At 42.0% G+C, this 23081-nt stretch overlaps 1 protein-coding gene across 5 annotated transcripts in view; it reads left to right on the plus strand.

The window, feature by feature from the left end:
- Window positions 1-23081, plus strand: part of AKAP13 (A-kinase anchoring protein 13) — a 440963-nt gene that overhangs the window by 95690 nt on the left and 322192 nt on the right. For all 5 annotated transcript variants that reach the window (XM_077472410.1, XM_077472415.1, XM_077472413.1 and 2 more), the window contains exon 2: window positions 11751-11786. In XM_077472410.1, the coding sequence (XP_077328536.1) occupies window positions 11751-11786 (36 nt within the window). The remainder of the gene's footprint in view (window positions 1-11750; window positions 11787-23081) is intronic.

A 23081-nucleotide genomic window follows, 5' to 3' on the forward strand; every position in this document is an offset into this window, starting at 1 on the left:
GGATGAAGGAAAGCAAAGACTTGGTTTGAGTTAAGAATAGCGGAGACCTTTCCCTGAACATTTCCACAGTAGAATGTGCCTCCCTTAAGGAAAAGTTTGAATAAAAACTGTTGAAAAATAAAAAAAAACAACCAATATGACAGATTTTAATTCATAGATTTTATTCATAGCCTGAGATGTTCTGTTTGTATTCAATTGAGAAGTATTAGCAGACCAGTTACGATGAGCTAGACTCAAAAGAAACCTTCTACTAAACCAGTGCAAGGTGAAAGTAGAGCCTCCTTAATAGCAAAGATATCTGTGTGACTCGTCTCCGTCACAATGCAAAACAAAAAGAGCAGAGCAATTTATTTCAGAATGCACATGCCCGTTTTAGGCTTGTTGACCATCATCAGTGCAGTGCATGGAGACGGGGACTTCTATGGAGTTTCTGGCTTGGGGACCAATGGGAAAAGCACAACTAGTCAGGTTTTGGTGACAGTCACATGGCTCCGTCATATTAGGTTTTATGTTTCTGGTAAACTAGGCAGCTCTGGACACAGGGTTATAAAGGATGTACATGGCTGTAAGCACTGACCTTAACCACTTAAAGATCAGACCTCTTTTTGAGATTTGTTGTTTACAAGTTAAAAACCTTTTTTTTTTTTTTTTTTGCTAGAAAATTACTTAGAACCCCCAAACATTATACTTTTTTTTTTCTAGCACCCTAGAGAATAAAATGGCAGTCATTGCAATACTTTCTATCACACCGTATTTGTGCAGAGGTCTTAGAAGCATACTTTTTTTTGGAAAAAATACACTTTTTTTTAAATTAAAGAATAAGACAACAGTAAAGTTAGCCGAGTTTTTTTTTATATTGTGAAAGATAATGTTACGCCAAGTAAATTGTTACCCAACATGACATGCTTCAAAATTGCGCCCGCTAGTGTAATGGCGACAAACTTTTACTCTTAAAAATCTCCATAGGCGGTGTTTAAAACATTCTACAGGTTGCATGTTTTGAGTTACAGAGGAGGTCTAGGGCTAGAATTATTGCTCTCGCTCTACCGAACGCAGTGATACCTCACGTGTGGTGTGAACACTGTTTTCATATGCGGGCGCTAGTCATGTTTGCGTTTTCTTCTGCACGTGAGCTCGGCAGGACGGGGGTGCGTTTCAAATTTTTTCTTTTTTTTTTTTTGTGTGTTATCTTTTTATTTTTACACTGTTCCTTAAAAAAAAAAAAAAAAAAAAAAGTGTGACTTTTATTCCTATTACAAAGAAATGTAAAAATCCCTTGTAATAGAAAAAAAAAAATGACAGGACATCTTAAATATGAGATCTGGGGTCAAAAAGACCTCCCATCTCATATCTACACTAAAATGAAATTTAAAAAAAGGCCCTTTTAACCACTTCAATACAGGGCACTTTCACCCCCTTCCTTCCCAGCCCAATTTTCAGCTTTCAGCGCTCTAGCGCTTTCAGTGACAATTGCGGGGTCGTGCTACACTGTACCCAAATGAAATTGTTATCATTTTGTTCGCACAAATAGAGCTTTATTTTGGTGTTATTTATTCACGACTCCGTTTTTTTTTTTTTGCGATATAAGCGCAAAAAAAGCGGAAATTTGGGAAAAAAACAATATTTTCTTTTTTCTATTTGAAAAGAAATCCAATAAAATCAAATTTTGTCATAAATTTAAGCCAAAATGTATTCTGCTACATGTTTTTGGTAAAAAAAATTCCGTTAAGTGTATAATAATTGGTTTGTGTGATCACGGACATATGTACGCAAATGATCATGTACATATGTGTGCAGGTGATCACGTACATATGTGTGCAGATAATCATTGGGACATGTGATTTTAGTGGGACATATGTGGGGGACAAGTTTTTATTATTAGGGACATGTGTTTTTATTATTTGGGGACATGTATGTTTTGGGGACATGTGTGTTTTGGGGACATATGTGGGGACTGTGTTTTCACTGTGTGGTGTGTTGTGTGTTTACACTACACTGATGATCAGTGAGTAAAAAGCTGTGAAAAGCAGCCCATACTCACTGATCATCAGCCGGCTGCAGCGATCTGCTCTCCTCTCCTCAGCGGTGACTTCCGTGTGAGGAGAGGAGAGCCGATTGCCTAGCAACCGGCTGTTTGTTTACATCACATGACGGCCGTGATTGGACACGGCCGTCATGTGATCAGGAGGGCCAATCACAGAGCCCTCCTGCCGATCTGAGATGTGCCGTGTCCGGGTGACACGAGCACATCGGGATCGCGCCGCTGCACGGGCGCGCGCGCGCGCGATCCCGCTACTCCTGAAGGACGTTCCTGAACGTCCTATCAGGAGCAGGCGGCTCCCACCCGGCCGTATATATACATTGGCCGGGTGGGAAGTGGTTAAGAATTGTGGGCGGAAGTGATGTTTTGACGTTGCTTCCGCCCTGCAGTGGTATGGAGACGGGTGGGGGCCATCTTCCCTTCACTTGTCTCCATACAAAGCAAGGGATAACATCCAATCACCTCCGCAGCTGCCGATGGCACTGGTAAGCGGCGGAGGGCACCAGAGCGCAGCGGGACGGGGGGCCCTCTCCTGCCGCTGATAAAAGGGATCTTGTGGTGAATCTACTGCTACTACTACGCCGGCCGATAGAAGAGGCTACCAGAGTTATGACCGCTACCTGCTGCCGTAACGATATTCCTCTGTAAAGTTAGGATGTATATTGCCATGCAGCGGTCTGTAAATGGTTAAATGTAAAATAAACCCCTTATTTTGATTTGTAACGGATCTAAGACATACTTGGAGTTGCTTTACAAAGACTGGAGAGTGCAAAATCTGGTGCAGCACAGAAACTAATCCTACCCAAGGTTCTATTTGTCAAAGCTTAGACTGGGTTCACACTAGCTGTGGTCACGGCTCGCAGCAGGGGTCCGGTGCATCCCTGTTCTCCGTCCCAGGTGTGAATCGGGTCTGAATTTTTGCCTGAATTCGGACCTGAAATGGAGCCAAAGACACACAGGACCATTTTCCAATGCGGACTGTGGCCACCCCGGAGCTGTGTGAACTGGCTACATTGAAAGCCGGTTACAGTCTCCCGTCATGCAAACTGGATGCGGGGGAAACCCACATCCAATTCACATAAATGCGATCCCTGCTTCAATGTGGGAGTAAACTCTCTTGGTTGATTTTTGCCTGTAGGTAATCCTATAATAAGGCTTACCTATATGTACAGTATATAGTTTTCTAAATGTGCACATTATAGGAGATATTTACTAATATTAAATAATAAAAAATTGTTGAAACTAGAAAATCCATTTCCTGTAGAAAATGCGTGGGAATGCTGAATAGCATCAAAACTGCCCCATCATATTGCCCCCATTAAAACTGCCCCATCATATTCCTCTATTATAAATTGGTACATGGTGTGTCTGTGCTCTCCCCCACTGCCCATCACTGTGTATAAGAAGCTTTGGTAACCATGGAAACAAAACAGACAAATTCTGGAAATTTTCTGAAATGATCACTAAACTTAAACGGCTTTTTCACAAAAACTGTAAAAGATATCAAACTGAAAAGAGATAACCAGATAGCTGAATATTTTGTGAACATTTTAAAGTTTGTTTTGCATCTGTAGGTGAAAGTATGAAGGAGCTGAAACTTTTGGCAGCGGAAGAAGATTTTAAGGATTTTAAGCATGCTCTCATTGACTTCAGTGTTAAAAAAAAAAAAAAAAAAAAAAGTGTTAAAAAGCTTAATATTTTAAAAAGTATAAATAGTAGAAAAATAGTTGAATTCTCATCATCAGCTGGAAGAGCTGAACATTTTAAAAGTTGAGTGGCTTTAATAGCTGAAAGTATGCAGAATTTACACAGAGCCAAAAAAATTTAAAGAATAATAAAAAGATGATGATTAATACATAAAAAAACTAATAACAATAGTGGGACTGCTGAAGCTGTCCCACTAATGATATAAAACAACCCCAAAAAAATGAGTGTGGCAAGTCCAAAAAAAGCCATAAAAAAAATCAATCCAACCAACATTGGTTGGATTGATTTTTTTAATGTAGTTTTTGGACTTGGCACACTAATCTTTTGGGGTAATTTTATATAATTTCAACTTTTTTTTTATTTCATATTTGTCTTACACTTTCGGGACTATATATATATTATTATTTGAGCATCACGGTTCATGTATCACTTTTAAACATTTATTTATATTGAGTTCATATTTGGCAACCTAGTGAGGTTTGCACCACTGGTATATGCACATTGGTAATTTATTAGGATTGCACTATTGTATATGCACTTTTATTGGTCACGATAGAGGCACATAGCACCTAACAAGTGAACAGGGTCTGCCGCCTTTCATTATATACAGTAGGTAGCGCCGTTTACCCTTAGGGCCGGTTCACACAGGGGGCGATGCGAGGCGACACCGACTTGCCTCGCCGCGACCTGCCGTGACCTCAGCGGCGACTTGCAAATGACTTCTGTATAGAAGTCAATGCAAGTCGCCCCAAGGTCGCCCAAAAGTAGTACAGGAACCTTTTTTCTGAGTCGGAGCGACTCGAGTCGCTCCTCTCAGAACGGTTCCATTGTACAGAACGGGGGCGACTTGTCAGATCGCGGCACGGCAAGTCGTGTTGCCTCGTGTCGCCCCCTGTGTGAACCGGCCCTTATACTTGCACCATTTCTTTCTCTCTGGATCCTGCTCGGAAAAAGATCTGTAAACAATTAATTAGCATTTTTTTTTATAGGCAATATTGTGAAGTGTGATCTGGTAGATAAGCATGTTCCCACATCTGACTCTTCATGTACGCTCCATCTGCTCTTGTTTACTTTGCACATGCAGAGTCTCCCTTCTACAATACACAAGCTGACATCAATTAAACACTGCCGCTGTGTTTTCTATTTGAGGTTAATACTCAAAACATGTCACTTGCAACTGTAATAGAATGTTGTAAAATTAGGCATTTAAACTACAAACCTCATGTATTAAAATAGAAGTTCAAGAAGAGGGGAAAGTGTGATGAACAAAGCTTAAATGACTGCTTGGTGATATATGATGAAGTATGTGAGCAGAGATCAGTATCAACATCTACAGGAGTTCTAAAACCAACATCCCGTATAGAGAAGTGGAAACATTTGGAAGATATGTGACTTTAAGTGTCTTCTCACACTGAGGGAGCGCGACTTGCAGCGTGACTGCCTCAGGCGTCCTGGACACGACGGCTGCGGCGACTTGCAAAACGACTTCTCTGTAGAAGTCAATGCAAGTCGCCTCAAGTCGCCCTTAAAGTCGTACAGGAACCCTTTTCTAAGTCGGAGCGACTTGTGTCTCTCTCCGATTAGAACGGTTCCATAGTACAGAACGAGACGCGAATTGTCAGCCGGCTAAGTCGCCTGACAAGTCGTCCCAGTGTGAACAGGCACTGAATGTGCATAACGACTAACTATTGAATCGACAATGTATAAAAGAACATATACAATTTTTATTAAATGAACAATTTCATAAAAGCAGTACATACAATATAATCATAGCCAAAGATGTATTCAAAACATCCTATAAATGCCAATGATTTACTGTAGTCACCTATGTGACTACAGTAAATCATTGGTATTTATAGGATGTTTTGCATACATCTTTGGCTATGATTATATTGTATGTACTGCTTTTATGAAATTGTTCATTTAATAAAAATTGTATATGTTCTTTTATGCATTGTTGATTCACTATTTTGTCACTCTGCACATTTAACCACTTAAGCCCTGGACCATTTTGCAGACCAAAGACCAAAGCACTTTTTGCGATTCAGGCACTGTGTCGCTTTAACTGACAATTGCACGGTCGTGCGACGTGGCTCCCAAACAAAATTGACGTCCTTTTTTTCCCACAAATAGAGCTTTCTTTTGGTGGTATTTGATCACCCCTGCGGTTTTTATTTTTTGCGCTATAAACAAAAAAGAGCGACAATTTTGAAAAAAAACTCATTTTTACATTTTGCTGTAATAAATATCCCCCAAAAATCTATAAAATTATTTTCCTCATTTTAGGCCGATACGTATTCTTCTACATATTTTTGGTAAAAAAAAAAGTCGCAATAAGCAATTGCTTGGTTTGCGCAAAAGTTATAGTGTTTACAAAATAGTGGATAGTTTTATGACATTTTTATTAATCTTTTTATTTTTTATTTTTTTTATACTAGCAATGGCAGTGAGCAGCAATTTTTATTGTGACTGCGACATTATGGCGGACACATCGGACATTTTTGACACATTTTTGGGACCATTGTCATTTATACAGCAATCAGTGCTATACAAATGCACTGATTCCTGTGTAAATGGCACTGGCAGTGAAGGGGTTAACCACTAGGTGGCAGTGTAGAGATCAAGTGAGCCCTGGGGAGTGTTTAATTGTGGGGGGGGGGGCGTGGCTGTGTGTGAAACGTCACTGATCTCTGCGCCGATTACAGGGAGTAGAGATCAGTGACACTGTCACTAGGCAGAACAGGGAGATGCTTGTTTACATTAGCATCTCTCCGTTCTTCCTCCTCGTGAGACGATCACGGGCATCCCCTTGGCGATGGAGTCCGCGGGACCTGCGATCGGACTCACCGAGGTCCTGACCGGCGTGTGCGGTGAGCACACGATGGCACAGCGGCAAATTTAAAGGGACGTACCTGTACACCCATTTGCCTGTACGTGCCATTCTGCCGACGTATATTGGCATACGCCGGTTGGCATGTGGTTAAAGTCCCACATCTCCCAAATGTTTCCACTTGGTGATATATGAACTTGTTGCACTTAGGATGAGACTTTGGATGCTCCGCAGTCTGCTCAAGCTTTTTTTTTTTTTTTTTTTTCTTCTGCGCATTACAACTATGTATATTTTTATCACCTGTAGTCGATGACTTTTTGCACTTGTTGTGCTGATTGTAAACACTTATACTGTATATACCCAGTGAAGTGTCTGGCCTCAGGTGATGCACAGAGATTAAACAAATCCTCCTATATAAGTTGTACTTGTTTATCTGCAGCCCTTTCTTCTCTACAACCATTCAAAGTCAAAAGAATTTTGAGGCTGGGTTCACGACTCCGACAGATGCAGCTCGCAGCAGGGGTCCGGTGCGTCCCTGTTCCCCGTTTCAGGGACAAATCGGGGCAGAATTTTTGCCTGAATTCGGCTCTGGAATGGAGTCAGACGCACACTGTTCTTGTGCAAGCTGCTCTGCAGCCGCAACGGAAATGTGCGAACCGGCTCCATAGAGAGCCAGTCACAATCTCCTGGCATGTGAATTGGATGTGGGGAAACCCGCATCTAATTTGCATAGGTGTGAACCCAGCCTAAAGCTTGTCTGAGAGTTGAGAAAAAAAACGAGCAGAGACACACTCTGCAGAGCTCAGTGAGGAGAGCTCTGAGAGCTGATTGGAGGAACAGAGGTGACACTGTCAATCATTCCCCAGTCACCATTTTTTCTCTTGGTGTCAGAAAAATTTGTCAGAAGTGACACTTTCAGCTAGTGCACAAAGCATTTACTTTGAGGGGGTTCACGCTTATGAATTTGAAGATCTTTAGTGTAGAATATGTGCATTGCCATGCGTTTTTGGAACTGTCAATTCGCATGACAAATTGCACTGGTGTGTACGGTGTCAGTCACCGCTCTCTGCTCGGCCCCTCCTCGCTCACAGGACCGCTGGGTTGTGGAGGGGCGGCAGGGCCGGCTCAGGCTCTCAGTGGCTCGTTGAGAGGCTGGGCCCGGTGTTGGTCCAGGGATCTGGGAGGAGCTCAGGCTCCGTGGTCATGAGGATGCCGAGCCTGGACCGACTCTGTGACGTCAGCAGAGAGCGGACTTCAGCCCTGACTGTCTGCTGAAATAAACTGCACTCCTGTGATCCACAGCCAAAGCCCAGCCAAACAAGCTTGCAGCGGCGAATATGGCTGTACGAATTAATTCGCTGTTGCAACCCACCTGGGTGGGCGCCGGGCGCAGTGCTCTGCACCCCATACACACCCTATTTTGAAACCTATTAGTTCCTCTGGCTCTAAATCAGTGCTTCAAAAAACACACCCCTGCCCAATGGGGGAGTTCATGCTCCTGGCATCCTGAAAGGGGCCAGGGGCATGCATAGTGGGGTGGCCACAATGGACGGGCTGCCCCTGTTACTAGGACATGTGGAGTGTCTTCATGGATATATTTTTTTCTGTTTTTATATGGAGGAGGAGGAGGGGGTTTTCTCAGCTAAGCACGCACCCTTGTCTTTATGCCTGAGCTAAGGGCAGATGGATTCCAGCAAGTAAAGTTGCACTTTATAAATGTAAACATTGACAAGGAAAAAGGGAAATTGGGGAGAAAAATAAAAAAATTATAAAAGAACCTTCACATAAAAGACCTCGAAAAAATGTGGGTTCAGTTGGACTTTTTAGGCATAAAAAAAGTTGTAAACACAACCAATATATTCAAAAAGAATTATTTCTATTTATTAAAACAGAAGTAAAAACAGAAAGTAAATAAAAAATTCAATTTTCTTTTTACAAAAAAAAGAGAGATATTTTCTCCTTATAACTACACATTTAAGACCTAGTTGACATCCTATCAAAGGTAATAAAGTCCATTTCAAATTTCCAAAAAGGAAAACAGAAAAACAAAGTACATATCTATATAAATATAGAATCAAGGATATCAACCATACAGTCAACAATTACATGTATTTTTGGTGCTCTACATGTTTCGCGTCTGTAATGGCGCTTCTTCAGGAGCTGATAACAGTGTTATTCCTTCACAACGTGTGTCCCAGATGAAGAGACCACCATTTCCGAAGGAGAGTGGGGAAGTTGGTACGATTATTTACACACCCATTTCTCCACAAAGGAGAAAAAGGAAGGGGAACGGGAAAGAGAGAGTAATTGTTGAACAAATAAATGTAAATATGAATTTTAAACTTGGTGGTGATCACTTTAAAGGTGTATTTAGCCCATGAGGCTTCCGACACTCAATTTTTAATAGGTGTTCTTGAAACGTAAGTGACCAGAAATAAGATCGGTGATGGGTACTTTTAGTATCCCCTGAGCTCAAGGTGCAATAAATTGGACCAAATTCCCACTGGGTAAAGGGGGAAGGCAGAGGGGGAATCAAATAGACAGACTATTCGATCACCCCTATCATATTGATTTTTGTAAACAGATGGCGGCCATCTGTTTACAAAAATCAATATGATAGGGGTGAATGGATCGAATAGTCTGTCTAATAAATAGGTCTTTTATGTGAAGGTTCTTTTATAATTTTTTTATTTTTCTCCCCAATTTCCCTTTTTCCTTGTCAATGTTTACATTTATAAAGTGATAACTAGGACGTGGCATTTTGTTTATCAGTGTATCCACAGACACCACCCTGTGACAGATACACACTTTTTTCATTTAAATATCAAAGTTGCACTTTAACCGCTTCCCGCCCGCCCTATAGCCGAATGACGGCCTTAGGGCGGGCGGCTTCCTACGCCTGGCCGTCCCTGGACGGCCTGGTGTTTACTTCCGCAATGCGCGCCGCCGCGGGCGCGCATCGCGGAAGTTCTGTGTTTGCCGTGTCCCCCGGGGACAGGCAAACACAGATCGCTGTAAACGGCCAATCACAGCGGCCGTTTACAGCGTGATCGGCGTGTCCAATGGGAGATGATCTCATATGTAAACATATGAGATCATCTCTCAGCGCCGCTCTCCCTCCTCACACAGACAGCGTGTGAGAGGGGAGAGAAGAACGGCTGCAGCAGCCGTCAGTGTACAAAAGAAAAAAAAAGTGTAAAAAAAAGTTAAAAAAAAAGTGCCATCCTCCCCCAGAGCCATCCTCCCCCAGTGCCACCCCCCCCCCCCGTGCCATGCCCCCCCCAGTGCCATCCGCCCCAGTGCCATCCGCCCCAGTGCCATCCTGCCCCAGTGCCATCCGCCCCAGTGCCATCCGCCCCAGTGCCATCCGCCCCAGTGCCATCCGCCCCAGTGCAATCCACCCCACCCCAGTGCCACCTGCCCGCAGTGCTATCTGTCACCAGTGCCACCTGTTGTCAGTGCCATTTGTCCCCAGTGCCATCTGTCATCAGTGCCACGTATAAGTGGCATCTGTCATCAGTGCCACGTGTTATTAGTGCCACATAGTGCCATCTGTCATCAGTGCCACGTATTAGTGCCATCTGTCATCAGTGCCACGTATCAGTGCCATTTGTCATCAGTGCCACCTGTCAGTGTCACGTGCCATCTGTTGTCAGTGTCACGTGTCATCAATGCCACTTATCAGTGCCATCTGTCATCAGTGTCACGCGTCATTGGTGCCACGTATTAGTGCCATCTGTCACCGGTGGCACGTATTAGTGCCACGTATTAGTGCCATGTGTCATCAGTGCCACGTGTTAGTGCCACGTGTCATCAGTGCCACATATTAGTGCCACGTGTCATCAGTGCCACATATTAGTGTCATCTGTCATCAGTGCCACATATTAGTGCCATCTGTCATCAGTGCCACGTGTCATCAGTGCCACGTATAAGTGTCATCATTGCCACGTATCAGTGCCATCTGTCATCAGTGTCACGTGTCATTGTCCTGGTATTTCAAAAGTGTAATAAATAGTCAACAAGTTAGATGTGTAATTTATGCTTCTAGAACACGTGATGGCGCTCCCTGCATGTTGGGCCTCTCTATGTGGCCAGGCTGTGAAAAAGTCCCACACATGTGGTATTGTAATACTCAGGAGGAGTAGCAGAATTTTTTGGGGGGTGTCATTTGTGGTATACACATGCCACGTGAGAGAAATAACCTATTACAATGACAATTTTGTGGAGAAAAATAAAAAAAATGAAAAATCTTCATTTTGCAAAGAATTGTGGGAAAAAAATGACAACATCAAAAAGCTCACCATGCCTCTTACTAAATACCTTGGAATGTCTACTTTCGAAAAAGGGGTCATTTGGGGGGTATTTGTACTTTCCTGACTTGTTCGGGTCACAAGAAGCGAGATAGGCCACCAGTACATCAGATGTGATCAATTTTGTGCGATTCGCACCACAGCTTGTAGACTCTCTAACTTTCACAAAGACCAAATAATATCCACTAATTTGGGTTATTGTTACCAAAGATATGTAGCAGTATAAATTGTGGCCAAAATTTATGAAGAAAAATTAATAATTTGCATAATTCTGTCACAGAAACAAAGAAATATGCGTTTTTTTTCAAAATTTTCGGTCTTTTTTCATTTATAGCGCAAAAAATAAAAACCCCAGAGGTGATCAAATACCACCAAAAGAAAGCTCTATTTGTGGGAAAAAAAGGACACAAAATTCATTTGGGTACAGTGTTGCATGACTGAGTAATTGTCATTCAAAGTGTGAGAGCACCGAAAGCTGAAAATTGGTCTGGGCAGGAAGGGTGTTTAAGTGCCCAGTAAGCAAGTGGTTAATGATTACATTTGTATGTTTTTTGTTTTTGTTTTTTTTATATACCTGCCTAGAGATCAGTATTACAATTGTAGATCTAATGCTTCTATAAAATATAATTTTAGTATTCTTCCCTAAGTGACAAATTCACAGTATATAAAGTTACCAGTGAAGGCCGTAGTTTGTTTTTGCAGCTTCAGCCCAACTCTGCGTTGCAAAATGTCCTATAAATGTTTCATAACCGAGATCCCAATTATGCAACTAAATTTAGCAGCGATTATATAATTTGGTAAATGTACCTGTTCCTCGGAGCTCGATAATTACAGTCTCCCGTCTCTCTCGTCTCTCTTGCAGGTCATGAAACTTAATCCAAAGCAAGCTCCGATATACGTAAGTTTGTCATTTCATGCTCTACATTCTCATCCTTGGAAATGCTATGCTGTATTAAATTAGATGGGTTTTTTTTGGGGGGGGGGGGGGGGGGGGAGACATAAAATGTAGACCTGATGTAGTTAAATGCTTCTATCAATTTATATCTTACAATAGCCAGGCCTGAAGTTGATGGGCTGTTTTGCTTTGTTACATGAACAATCGTACAGTCTTGCTATTGACAATGTCTTGTTGAGTCATATTTTTGTATTAGTTACAATGTAATATGAGAAATGTAAGTACAGATAGCTCTTAGTAAATATATTTGACTATGTACTGCATGAATGCTTTAGTATAACCCGTGAGCAGTGTGTTTTTGGTGAAATGATAAAAAGTAGCACATTTCCAAATGCCTAAAAATGTGCAAACTGTAACTTCTGTGGTCAAGTACGACAGGAAATAAATTCTTGCACTGTGTAGCGAATGTTCTTAGTTTTGTGTACAGCTTACTCAGGGATTTAAAGTGTTACTAAACCCACAACAGCAAAATCAGTCTTTATATGCAGTCAAGCATGCCTGTTATACTCACTGTGGAACCTAAGGGGTTAATACTCTGCATTGTGTAAAAAAAAAAAAAAAAAAAAAAGCTGTTTGATCTTGCCTTTTCTGATCCTCCCCTTCTTCCACAGTCCCCTGATTTCCTGATAACTGAGTCTAGGGCAGTGATGGCAAACCTTGGCAGCCAAAATGTTTTGGAACTACATTTCCCACTATGCTCAACCACACTGCAGCATGCATGAGCATCATGGGAAATGTAGTTCCAAGACATCAGGGGTGCCAAGGTTCGCCATCACTGTTCTGGCTACTAGAATATATTTACGTGCGTATGCGTGCAAATTACGCTCATAAGTGCCTCTTCAAACCCCACTTTGGGTTTTTTGTTAATGCCTCTAAAAGTTTCTCTTAAAATACAGATCTAAATGCACAATATGCATGCCTGCCTAGGCGAACACTATACTGAGTTTACGGGGTAACGCCACTTTATAGCCCCAACCTCTCTCTCTCTCTCTCTCTCCTTATTGGCTTACTGGCTGTGATTGACAGCAGTGGGAGCCAGTGTTTGTAGTGGCTAACTTTAACCACTTTCAGACCGGACCATTTTGCTGGCTTAAGACCAGAGCACTTTTTGGGATTTGGCACTGCGTCGCTTTAACTGACAATTGCGCGGTCGTGCGACGTGGCTCCCAAACAAAATTGACGTGCTTTTTTTCCCCACAAATAGAGCTTTCTTTTGGTGGTATTTGATCACCTCTGTGGTTTTTATTTTTTGCACTATAAGCAAAAAAAGTGTCACTTTTGAAAAAAACGCATTATTTTTTATTTTTTGCTATAATAAATATCCCCCAAAAATATATAAAAAAAAATGTTTTTTTCCCCTCGGTTTAGGCCGATACGTATTCTTCTACATATATTTTTGGTAAAAAAAAATCGCAATAAGCGATTTATGATTGGTTTGCGCAAAATTTACAGCATTTACAAAATAGGGGATAGTTTTATGGCATTTTTATTAATAGTTTTTTTTTTCTTTACTAGTAATAGCAGCGAACAGTGATTTTTATTCTAACTGCGACATTATGGCGGACACATCAGAGAATTTTGACACATTTTTGGGACCATTGTCATTTATACAGCAATCAGTGCTATACAAATGCACCGATTCCTGTGTAAATGACACTGGCGGGGTTAACCAGGGGGTGGCAGTGTAGGGGTTAAGTGCGTCCTTGGGGCGTGTTACTAACTGTGGGGGGCATGGCTGTGTGTTAGTGAACACTGATCTCTGCTCCAATCACAGGGAGCAGAGATCAGTGTCAATTGTTGCTAGGCAGAATGGGGAGATGCTGTTTACTTCCGCATCTCCCCGTTCAGCCACCCCGTGAGAGGATCGTGGGTATCCCCGCGGCGATCAAGTCCGCGGGACCTGCGACTGGATTCACGGGGGTCCCGACCGCCATGTGTGCCGCCGTGCACGCGATGGCACGGCAGCAATTGCAAATGGATGTACGTGTACGCCAATTTGCCTGCCCGTGCCATTCTGCCAACATACATCGTCGTGCGCCGGTCGGGAAGTGGTTAAAAAAGTGATAATTTTCGGGTGGAACACTGCTTTAATGTGCTTCTTCTTGAGCCACACCTTTGTTGCCTTGACCGTGTGTTTTGGGTCAATGTCATGCTGGTATACCCATCCAAGACCCATTTTCAATTCCCTGGCTGAAGGAAGTAGTTTCTTGCCAAAGTTTTGACGGTACATGGCCCCGTCCATCGTCCTTTAGATGCTGTGAAGTTGTCCTGTCCCCTTAGCAGAAAAACACCCCCAAAGCATAAAGTTTCTACAAGTTTGACAGTGGGGATGGTGTTCTTGGGGTCACAGGCAGCATTCCTCCTCCTCCAAACACAGCAAGTTGAGTTGATGACAAAGAGCTTGATTTTGGTCTCAAATGACCACAACACTTTCACCCTGTTCTCCTCTGAATCATTCAGATGTTCATTACCAAACATCAGATGGGCCTGTACGTGTGCTTTCTTGAGCAGGAGGACCTTGCGGGCGGAGCAGGATTTCAGTACTTCCCAGTGTAATGTGTTACCAATAGTTTTCTTGGTGACTATGGTCCCAGCTGCCTTGAGATCATAAACAAGATTCTCCCGTGAAGTTCTGGGCCGATTCCTCGCCGTTCTCATCATCATTAAATCTCCACAAGGTGAGATCTTGCATGGAGCCCCAGATGGAGCTTGCGTATAAACGCACCACCCTCTCTTGGTGATGGTCTTGTTGCAAAATACAGCCTTGTGTAGGTCTACAATCTCCTCCCTGACATCCTTGGACAGCTCTTTGGTCAGGTGTTTTTTCTATACAAGTAACAAGCTGAGATTAGGAGCACTCTCTTAAAGGGAGCGCTCCTAATCTCTGCTTGTTACCTGTATAAGACACCTGGGAGCCAGAAATCTTGCTGACTGATGGGGGATAAAATCCTTGTTTCGCTCATTAAAATTCAAATCAATTGATAACTTTTTTGAAATGTGTTTTTTCTGGATTTTTTTTTTTTTCGGTATTCTGTCTCACGATTTAAATAAACCTACCATTAAAATTATAGACTGCTCATTTCTTTGTCAGTGGGCAAATGTACAAAATCAGCAGGGGATCCAATACTTTTTTTCCCTCACTGTAAGAGCCGGTTCACACAGGGGCGACTCGTCAGGCGACTTAGTCGCCTGACAAGTCGCGCCCCACTCTGTGCAATGGAACCGTTCTAATCGGAGTGACTCAAGTCGCTCCGACTTAGAAAAAGGTTCCTGTACGACGTTTGAGGCGACTTGCATTGACTTCTATATAGAAGTCATTTTGCAAGTCGCTGCTGAAGTCGTGTGCAGGTCGCATCTGTGAATCGCGCTGCAAGTCGTGTCGCCCCTGTGTGAACCGCCACTAAGTAGATTCCTAAATCTTCCTGAGTAGTCTTGGAAACCTGTTGGGTTTCTCCATCATAAGTAAGAAAAAAACATGTTATGTTAGAGGAGAAGTCCAGCCAAAGCTCGTTTTACAGCCTATGGATCGCAGGAGTGTAATTCGTTTTGCACTCCTGTGACCCGTTTTCAGCAGAGAGTGGATTGAAGTCCGCGCTCTGCTGACGTCGCAGATATCCGTCCATATCCGGCAGCACCACGCCATGCCGGCCATGGAGTCTGGATCCGCCAGGTGCCTGGACTGACACCCCACTCAGCCTCTCATTGAGAGACTGAAAGGGCTGCTGCGCCCCCTCCACAGCTCAACGCTCCAATGAGCAAGGAGGGAGAAGAGCAGAGAGCTGTTACTGACGGTCCGCAACTCTCTGCTCACGGAGCTCTGAAAACCGAATGTTTGGCGGTGTTCGATCGCTCAGTTCTTAGTGTAGGGGCACCGGGGGACAGATGCAGCATTGGACCCATGCTGTGTCCACCTAGGTAAGTATTAATAAGAAAAATAAAAATAAACCTTTGCTTCTCCTTTTAAAGCTTATATTTTAATCTGTTGGGTGCTGCTGATTGGATCAGAAGTGGAATTTTGGTTTTGTATAATCTAAGGCAAGGGTCTCAAACTGGCAGCCCTCCAGCTGTTGCAAAACTACAAGTCCCATCATGCCTCTGCCTGTGGGAGTCATGCTTGTAACTGTCAGCCTTGCAATGCATCATGGGACTTGTAGTTTCGCAACAGCTGGAGGGCCACCAGTTTGAGACCCCTGATCTAAGGGTTTTTAATACTCAAATTTTCATTTGTACCAAGATCATATGTTAGATTCTGTCCACCAATAGCGGATTGGATTGAAGTTGTTAGGGCAGAACAAAATATTTGTATGACAGAGCTATAAAAGAAGAGATCTTTTTATGGGGACATTGGGATGTCTGTTTACGTGCTATGCAGACATTCTCCTTCTACAGATACAGATGTTGCAGATGTGCTATTTTTTTTTGCAGTTCTCCACCCTACAATTTGGAAGTCTTTCCTTCCTTGGAGAAACCCAATAGGCTGATAGTGAGCCCAACTGAACGAATAGAAACCATCTAGTGAAACTTTGAGCTGGCCAGGGAAATACACAGGTGGTGATGACTTGGCATGAAATGTTTAAAGAGCATTTACTTCTTGATCAGCGACTTATAGTGGGACTATATACGATGGGCAATCTGACACATACTTTGTGGGAACTGGTTAACTGCCACTGACATCTCCGGTGACACTAATAAAATGATCAGTGCTTATAATATACACTGTCACTGTACTAATGACACTGGCTGGGAAGGGATTAACATCTTGGGCAATCAAAGGGTTAAATGTGTGCCTAAAATGGGTTACTGTGTGTGATATGTGCTGATTTTACTTAGCAATGTATTTGGTTTTTATTCCCAAAAACTGGCACATCGTCTCTGTCAGAAGAGAGCTTTGTGGTGTTTACATGCACAAAGCTCTTTCCTGTAACTCGCTCTGTCGATCGACAGGTCCTGGTCATAAATCATTGGCATGTGCTGGAGCTAGTGATAGCACAGCCAGACCAGCGTGCCCCCCTACCCAGAAATGCAGACTTCCGCGTGTGTGTGTATATATACTTGATTTTGCGCAGCCAGGCCTATAGCAATAAAACCACAGTGCGCAAGCAGCAAGTGGATAACACAATCCCCTCTGGGTGATCTGTGTACAATGCTGGGATTATCGCAAACTTTGCTGCCGATTCCTACCCGTTTCTGCTCTGAAGAAATAGCCATTTGACCGTATCCTTTGAATATAGATACTGAATGGAAACGTCTGGTTCATTCTAATCACATAGTAGCCTCTCTGTATTCCTATAAGGAAAGTTGCAGGGCCTGTATCCCCTTTTAGATGTAATTATTCCTTAGGGAATAAAATTGTATTTCTGTTGCAGAGGATGCCTAAAGTTTGACTGGTGAAAATCAGTAACCCAGTTACACAAGCAGGAAATTACATTTTTGGAGCAGATCTGTACACCAGCGGTGCACAGAACACCTTCAGCTTGCCATATTGCATTGAAATTTACAGAACATGACAACGATAGAAAAGGTTGTTTTTAATAACATTCAATTACAATATGGCTTGTGTAGCAGATATATATATATATATATATAATCTATCTATCTATTTTTTTTTCTCATATAAAATTGTGTGTGTGTGTGTGTGTGTGTATATATATATATATATATATATATATATATATATATATATATATATATATATATATATATATATATATATATATATATATAATTAATTATATTTTAAATGCATGCTGCAGGTCTGATGCTCTTTATCCTTCTTTCACTATTGGGTGTTACACTGACTTGGGACTTTCGTACATATCAAGTATTGATGACATGCTTCTTCCAGGTTGGTAACACATTAGGTAATCAAATATAAGGATGACCTGGATAAATTTCTTCTTTAAAACCTCGGGTATGAAATGACACCTCCCCATATTTCTTCCTGAAATATTTCCTTTAAACAATTGGTCTATACATTTCTCTGAGTCAGTTGATTTTACAATAATTACTATTTGGGTGGTTTAAAAATAAGTACCGAAACAACTGGTTCAAACTATGTTGCATGAACTTCAATTAATTGGCACTAGTTGGCTTGGTGCTTATTCTTAGTGATATTAAAGTGGTTGTAAACCCCTTCAAACCACTTTGACCTACAGGTAAGCCTAGATTAAGGCTTACCTGTAGGTCCAAGCAATATCTCCTAAACCTATATGGTTTAGGAGATATTTGCCCGAAAACGGGCACCGCTGTCTATGGCGCATGCGCCGTAGACAGCGGCGCGCAGGCGCACTGAGCGCGGCAGTTCCAAGAATGGAGCTGCCGCATTTGTCGACTCCCGTGCGCATGCGCGGGAGTGACGTCATCGCGGCTTTGCCGAATGACAGCGGCGGAGCTGCGAGACGCCACCAGCAAGATGGATGCGGCGGACTACAGGGGACAGCGGCGACTTCGCTGGCTCCTGTGTCAGGTAAGTGACACATAATGGGCTACTATGCGATGCATAGTAGTCCATTATGCTTTACCTTTGCAGGGAAAAAAAGAGGAAGTAAACTCATCAGGGTTTACTTCCTCTTTTAAGGCCTCATGCCCCAGGATGTTTTTAAAAAGGAGCTGTAAAGCTAGTACCGACACCTGGAAAAAGTGGCGATAAAAACACGATTTTTGCGCGTTAGTGTTGAGTAGAATTTTTTTCAAGAAAAATACATCTCTCGGCTATATTACACTGCCCACAATGCCACAGAAACCAAATAATGTATGTTAGAGAGTGTCGGTGCCATTCTGAGAGGAGAGAGCACTTGAGAGTTTGCTGGCATCGTTTTACGTTTAGGTGATTTTTCCGAGTTTATTGTATGGATCCTGTCGTCCAGAAGATAAGACGAGTCAATCCTTCTGATTGTCTTGCAGAGGAGGAGGAGACAGGAGGAGGAAAGAAGCAGCAGACGTTGTCAGTTTTGGGTGCACATCCCACAGTTCAGGATGGGCCTCAACAGCATGAATCGGGTCCACCTGGGACACAGCACCTGCCATCTTATCTTGGTCTCTCCTCTGTCCTACCCACAGTCACACGGTTGTGCAAAGGACTGTTGGGTAATATAATGTCCAGACAGGAATTTCCTGTTTTTACAGAGATTACAGTGTCCAATAACATTTTTTACAGCTTAAAAAATGCCGGAGCGCAGAAGCGGTTTTGCGTGTTTTTTTGCGCATTTGCAGTTTTTACAGCTTTAGTGCCATGCCTCAGAAAAACGCTCATAAAAGCAGCTGTAAAAACACCTGTGGGCATGAGGCCTAAATCCTAATTTGTTTAGCTGACTTAGTGGTATTAAAGCTTAATTTTTTTTTATATAATTTTTTTTTATATATTTTTTTTTTATATATTTTTTTTTATATTAAACATGTTATACTTATCTGCTCTGTGCAGTGGTTTTGCACAGAGCAGCTCCAATCCTCTTCTTTTTGGGTACCCTGCTGGCGCTCCTGGCTCCTCCCACTCAAGTAGTGCCCCCAGAGAAAGCTGCTTGCCCTGGTGGCACTGCTGCATGCTCATTCCCGAGCCGCTGCCCTATGCGTCCATACCCCCCCCCCCCGCCAATGGGATCCCACTGCTGTCTCAGCCAGTGTGGAGGAAGAGTCCCGGGGTAGCCAAGGAGTGAGCATCGCTAGATCGGAGGTAGCTCTGATAAGGATTGGGGGGCTGGTGGGGGAGGGGGGCGCTGCACACAGAAGTTTTTTTATTTTTTTATTTTTTTTACCTTCATGCATAGAATGACTGAAGACTGCACTGCCTACTGTTAACGCCTAAAGACTGAAAGTTCAGGGAAGCAGCACTGAGAAAGCAGGAGCCAGCAGCATTCAAAATATATATAGTTGGTGTAAAAAATTTAGCAAATAGGTAATGGAGGTATGTTTTATTGTGCACAATTTGCTAAGACAAAAAATACTACTTGAATCATGCTGTGACTCCAGGTTTATACTGGTGGTGATCATGTTTGATTGATCTATAAGCTGCATGGTATTTACATATGCAGAGCAACAGCTGACTTTTCTTCCATGTTGCTCATACATCCTCTGCAGTGCCTGGGGATTTTAGACAACAGATAACTGGCTTGTGGACATCAAACCACATACCAGGAACTGTCAGCAAGAAGCTTTCTTATCAGTTTGCCTTTTCTCAATGTCATGGCAAAATAGAATAGAGGGAGGCACTGAACCAACCTCAGCTCCAGGTTTTCATCAGTTCTTATGGATACTGCAGGGACCATCATTTTGCTTAGACTATTTATAAAAGTAAAACATTTATTTTCTAGTATAGAGAATTTAGAAAGGGTTAAATCCTATTGGGTTATTCTGCCGTCTGTGTTTAATTGAGGAGGTTTATCTTTTCTTTCCGTCTTGAAGAAACAACCGTAGAGAGGAAATCTCCCAAAAGTGAGGGCAATTCCCACTTAAGCTCCATTGACACCTATGCAGGTGCGACGGAGCGTGCACGTTTTTTTGCGTAATTTTGTGCTGCATGTAGGGGCAGCCCATTCATTTTATTTACCTACGTGCAAAAAGTGCTCAAAACTAGTGCATCCATTTCAAGTCCAGGCCTTTTCTGCCCCCCCCCCCCTTTTTTTTTTTGTTTGTTTATAAGTCTTAATCAGTATTTTTTGCTAGAAAATTACTTACAACCATCAAAAGTTTATTTTTTTTATCAGAGACCCTAGGGAATAAAGTGGCGATCGTTGCAATTTTTTTTTATCACACTGTATTTGCTCAGCGGTTTTTCAAACATAATAAAAAAAAATAAAAAATACACTTTAATGAATGCTAAAAAAAAACAAAAAACACTATATATACACCAATGTTTTTGTAAAATGTGAAAGATGTTACGCCAAGTCAATTGATACTGAACATGTCATGCTTTAAAATTGCAAGAATGGTTCCACTACTTAAAAAATCCCCATAGGCAACGCTTTAAACATTTTTCAGGTTACTTGCTTAAAGTTACAGAAGAGGTCTAGCGCTAGAATTATTACTCTCTCTCTGTTTGCGGTGATATCTCACAATGTGTGGTGCGAACATTGTTTACATATTCGTTCACTTCTGCATGTGAGCATGGAGGGAAGGGAGTGCTTTAAATTCTAGTCTATTTTTTTTTTCCTATTTATTTTTTCTATTTTTACACTGTCCCCTTTATTTTTTGTTTATTTTTTTTAACCACTTCCTATTACAAGGAATTTAAAGATCCCTTGTTCTAGAAATAAGGATGACAGGTCAAAAAGACCCCAAATCTCTTCTTAACCTTTAAAAGCAAAAGATCGAAATAAATAAAGATATATATATATATATATATATATATACATATACATATATATATTACATTTTTAATTTTATTGATACAAAGTCCACACTATACATATATAAGATTGATGTTCACATTTGCATGGAAGCACAATTGAATGAATGCTGATTATTCAGAGAATTTCCGTATTTGTTTATCGAGGATTGTGTTTTTTATTTTATTTATTTTTTTGTTTTTTTTTTATGTACTAACCGTTAGGGCTAGTTCACACCAGACACAGTTCCTTTCAGTTCTGGGTGCTTTTTTTCTGCACTAAAATGCATGCACAGTGTTTTCCATGTATTCCAATGGCTCTAATTCACACCATGCAGCCAGTTTCTGGTGCGGAAACTAACTGGAACTGAATGTATTGGTGCAGAAAAAACGGAACTGCACAAAACTGCATGGAACGTCATCTGGTGTGAACTGGCTCTTAAAGCGGGATTCCACCCTAAAGTGGAACCTCCGCTGATCGGAACCCTCCCCCCCCTCCGGTGTCACAATTGACACCTTTCAGGGGGGAGGGTGGAGATACCTGTCAAAGACAGGTATTTTCACCCACTTCCGGGCATAGACTCCCGTGGGAGTCTATGCCATTTCCTGCCCTGCCGCGCTGTCTGCTGGGACACACACGGGTCCCAGTGACAGCGCGAAGATTTCCTATTGCGCGGCGCGGCTCGCGCATGCGCAGTAGGGAACCGGGAAGTGAAGCCGATTCGCTTCACTTCCTGATTCCCTCACCTAGAATGGTGGCGACAGCAGCCGAGAGCCGAGCGATCGATCGGCCTCGGCTGCCGGCATCGCTGGAACCCGGGACAGGTGAGTGTCCATTTATTAAAAGTCAGCAGCTGTAGTATTTATAGCTGCTGGCTTTTAATATTTTTTTTTGGTGGAATCCCTCTTTAAGCTTCATACACACAGTAAGAAAATTGGATGAAAAATACCACTTTTGAAGTGTTCGTGCATATGAGCGCATCATTTTTTTTGTGGGGGAGTGGATCTTGGGTGGGAGTTCCCACACTTTTTCCCAGGACTTTATATATATATATATATATATATATATATATATATATATATATATATATATATATATATATATACTCTCACACACAATAATGTTGCACACAGAGTTTATATGGTATCGGCAGTTTACGCAGTGCTTTACAATACAATCGGAGACCCCTGCTCGTTAGCACTTACAATCAAAGAGGAAGAATATATACATTTAAAAAAAAAAAAAAGGGGGAGGAGAGTTGGAGGATTTTATTGATACTTTCCAGCTACTGTGCAAATTGATTTTAAGTGGAACCTCCTACTTTCTGCTGATAGCAAGAAGAGATGAGATAAGCTAATCTTTGGCGTTGAGACTTGACTGTATATAATGGTTTATGACTGGTATTGTATTTGTTGTGCTGTCTGAACTCAGGTTTGGAACAGTGTTTATTTCCTTAAGGTCAGCTGGGGGTATCTATTAGTGTCTCTAAATCATACAATGTCTATTTGAGTTTGCTTTTATCTCATGCCAGATTTTCTATTCTAAAATTCTTTTCCATTTTTGTCCATTATGAGATCATTTTTTTTTTTTTTTTTAAATGCTTTGGGCACTTCTGGTCTACGCCATGCCATGAGGGGAACTCCAGTTCTGCAGTAAGGCCCCATTCACACTTCGCATAGCGGGTGGTGTTCCTTTGTGCTTGCACGATTTTAGCACATTTCCGTGCTTGCGCAATTTTGTAGCGCATTTTACTTGAATGGGCTGCCCTACGCTAGACAAATGTGCCAAAGAAGCTTTTGCACCTTTTTAGGGGACAAGCTTTGCATTTTTTTTTTCTGCGTGTGTTTTGCTGTGATTTCTACACAACAAACTTGTGTTGCGCTTTGCTTCAATTTTAGTTTGATCTGGTATTGTGTGA

Source organism: Lithobates pipiens, unplaced genomic scaffold, assembly GCF_037356315.1.
Source record: "Lithobates pipiens isolate NorthernLeopardFrog02 unplaced genomic scaffold, aLitPip1_a1.2 Scaffold_8, whole genome shotgun sequence".
Lineage (NCBI taxonomy): Eukaryota > Metazoa > Chordata > Amphibia > Anura > Ranidae > Lithobates > Lithobates pipiens.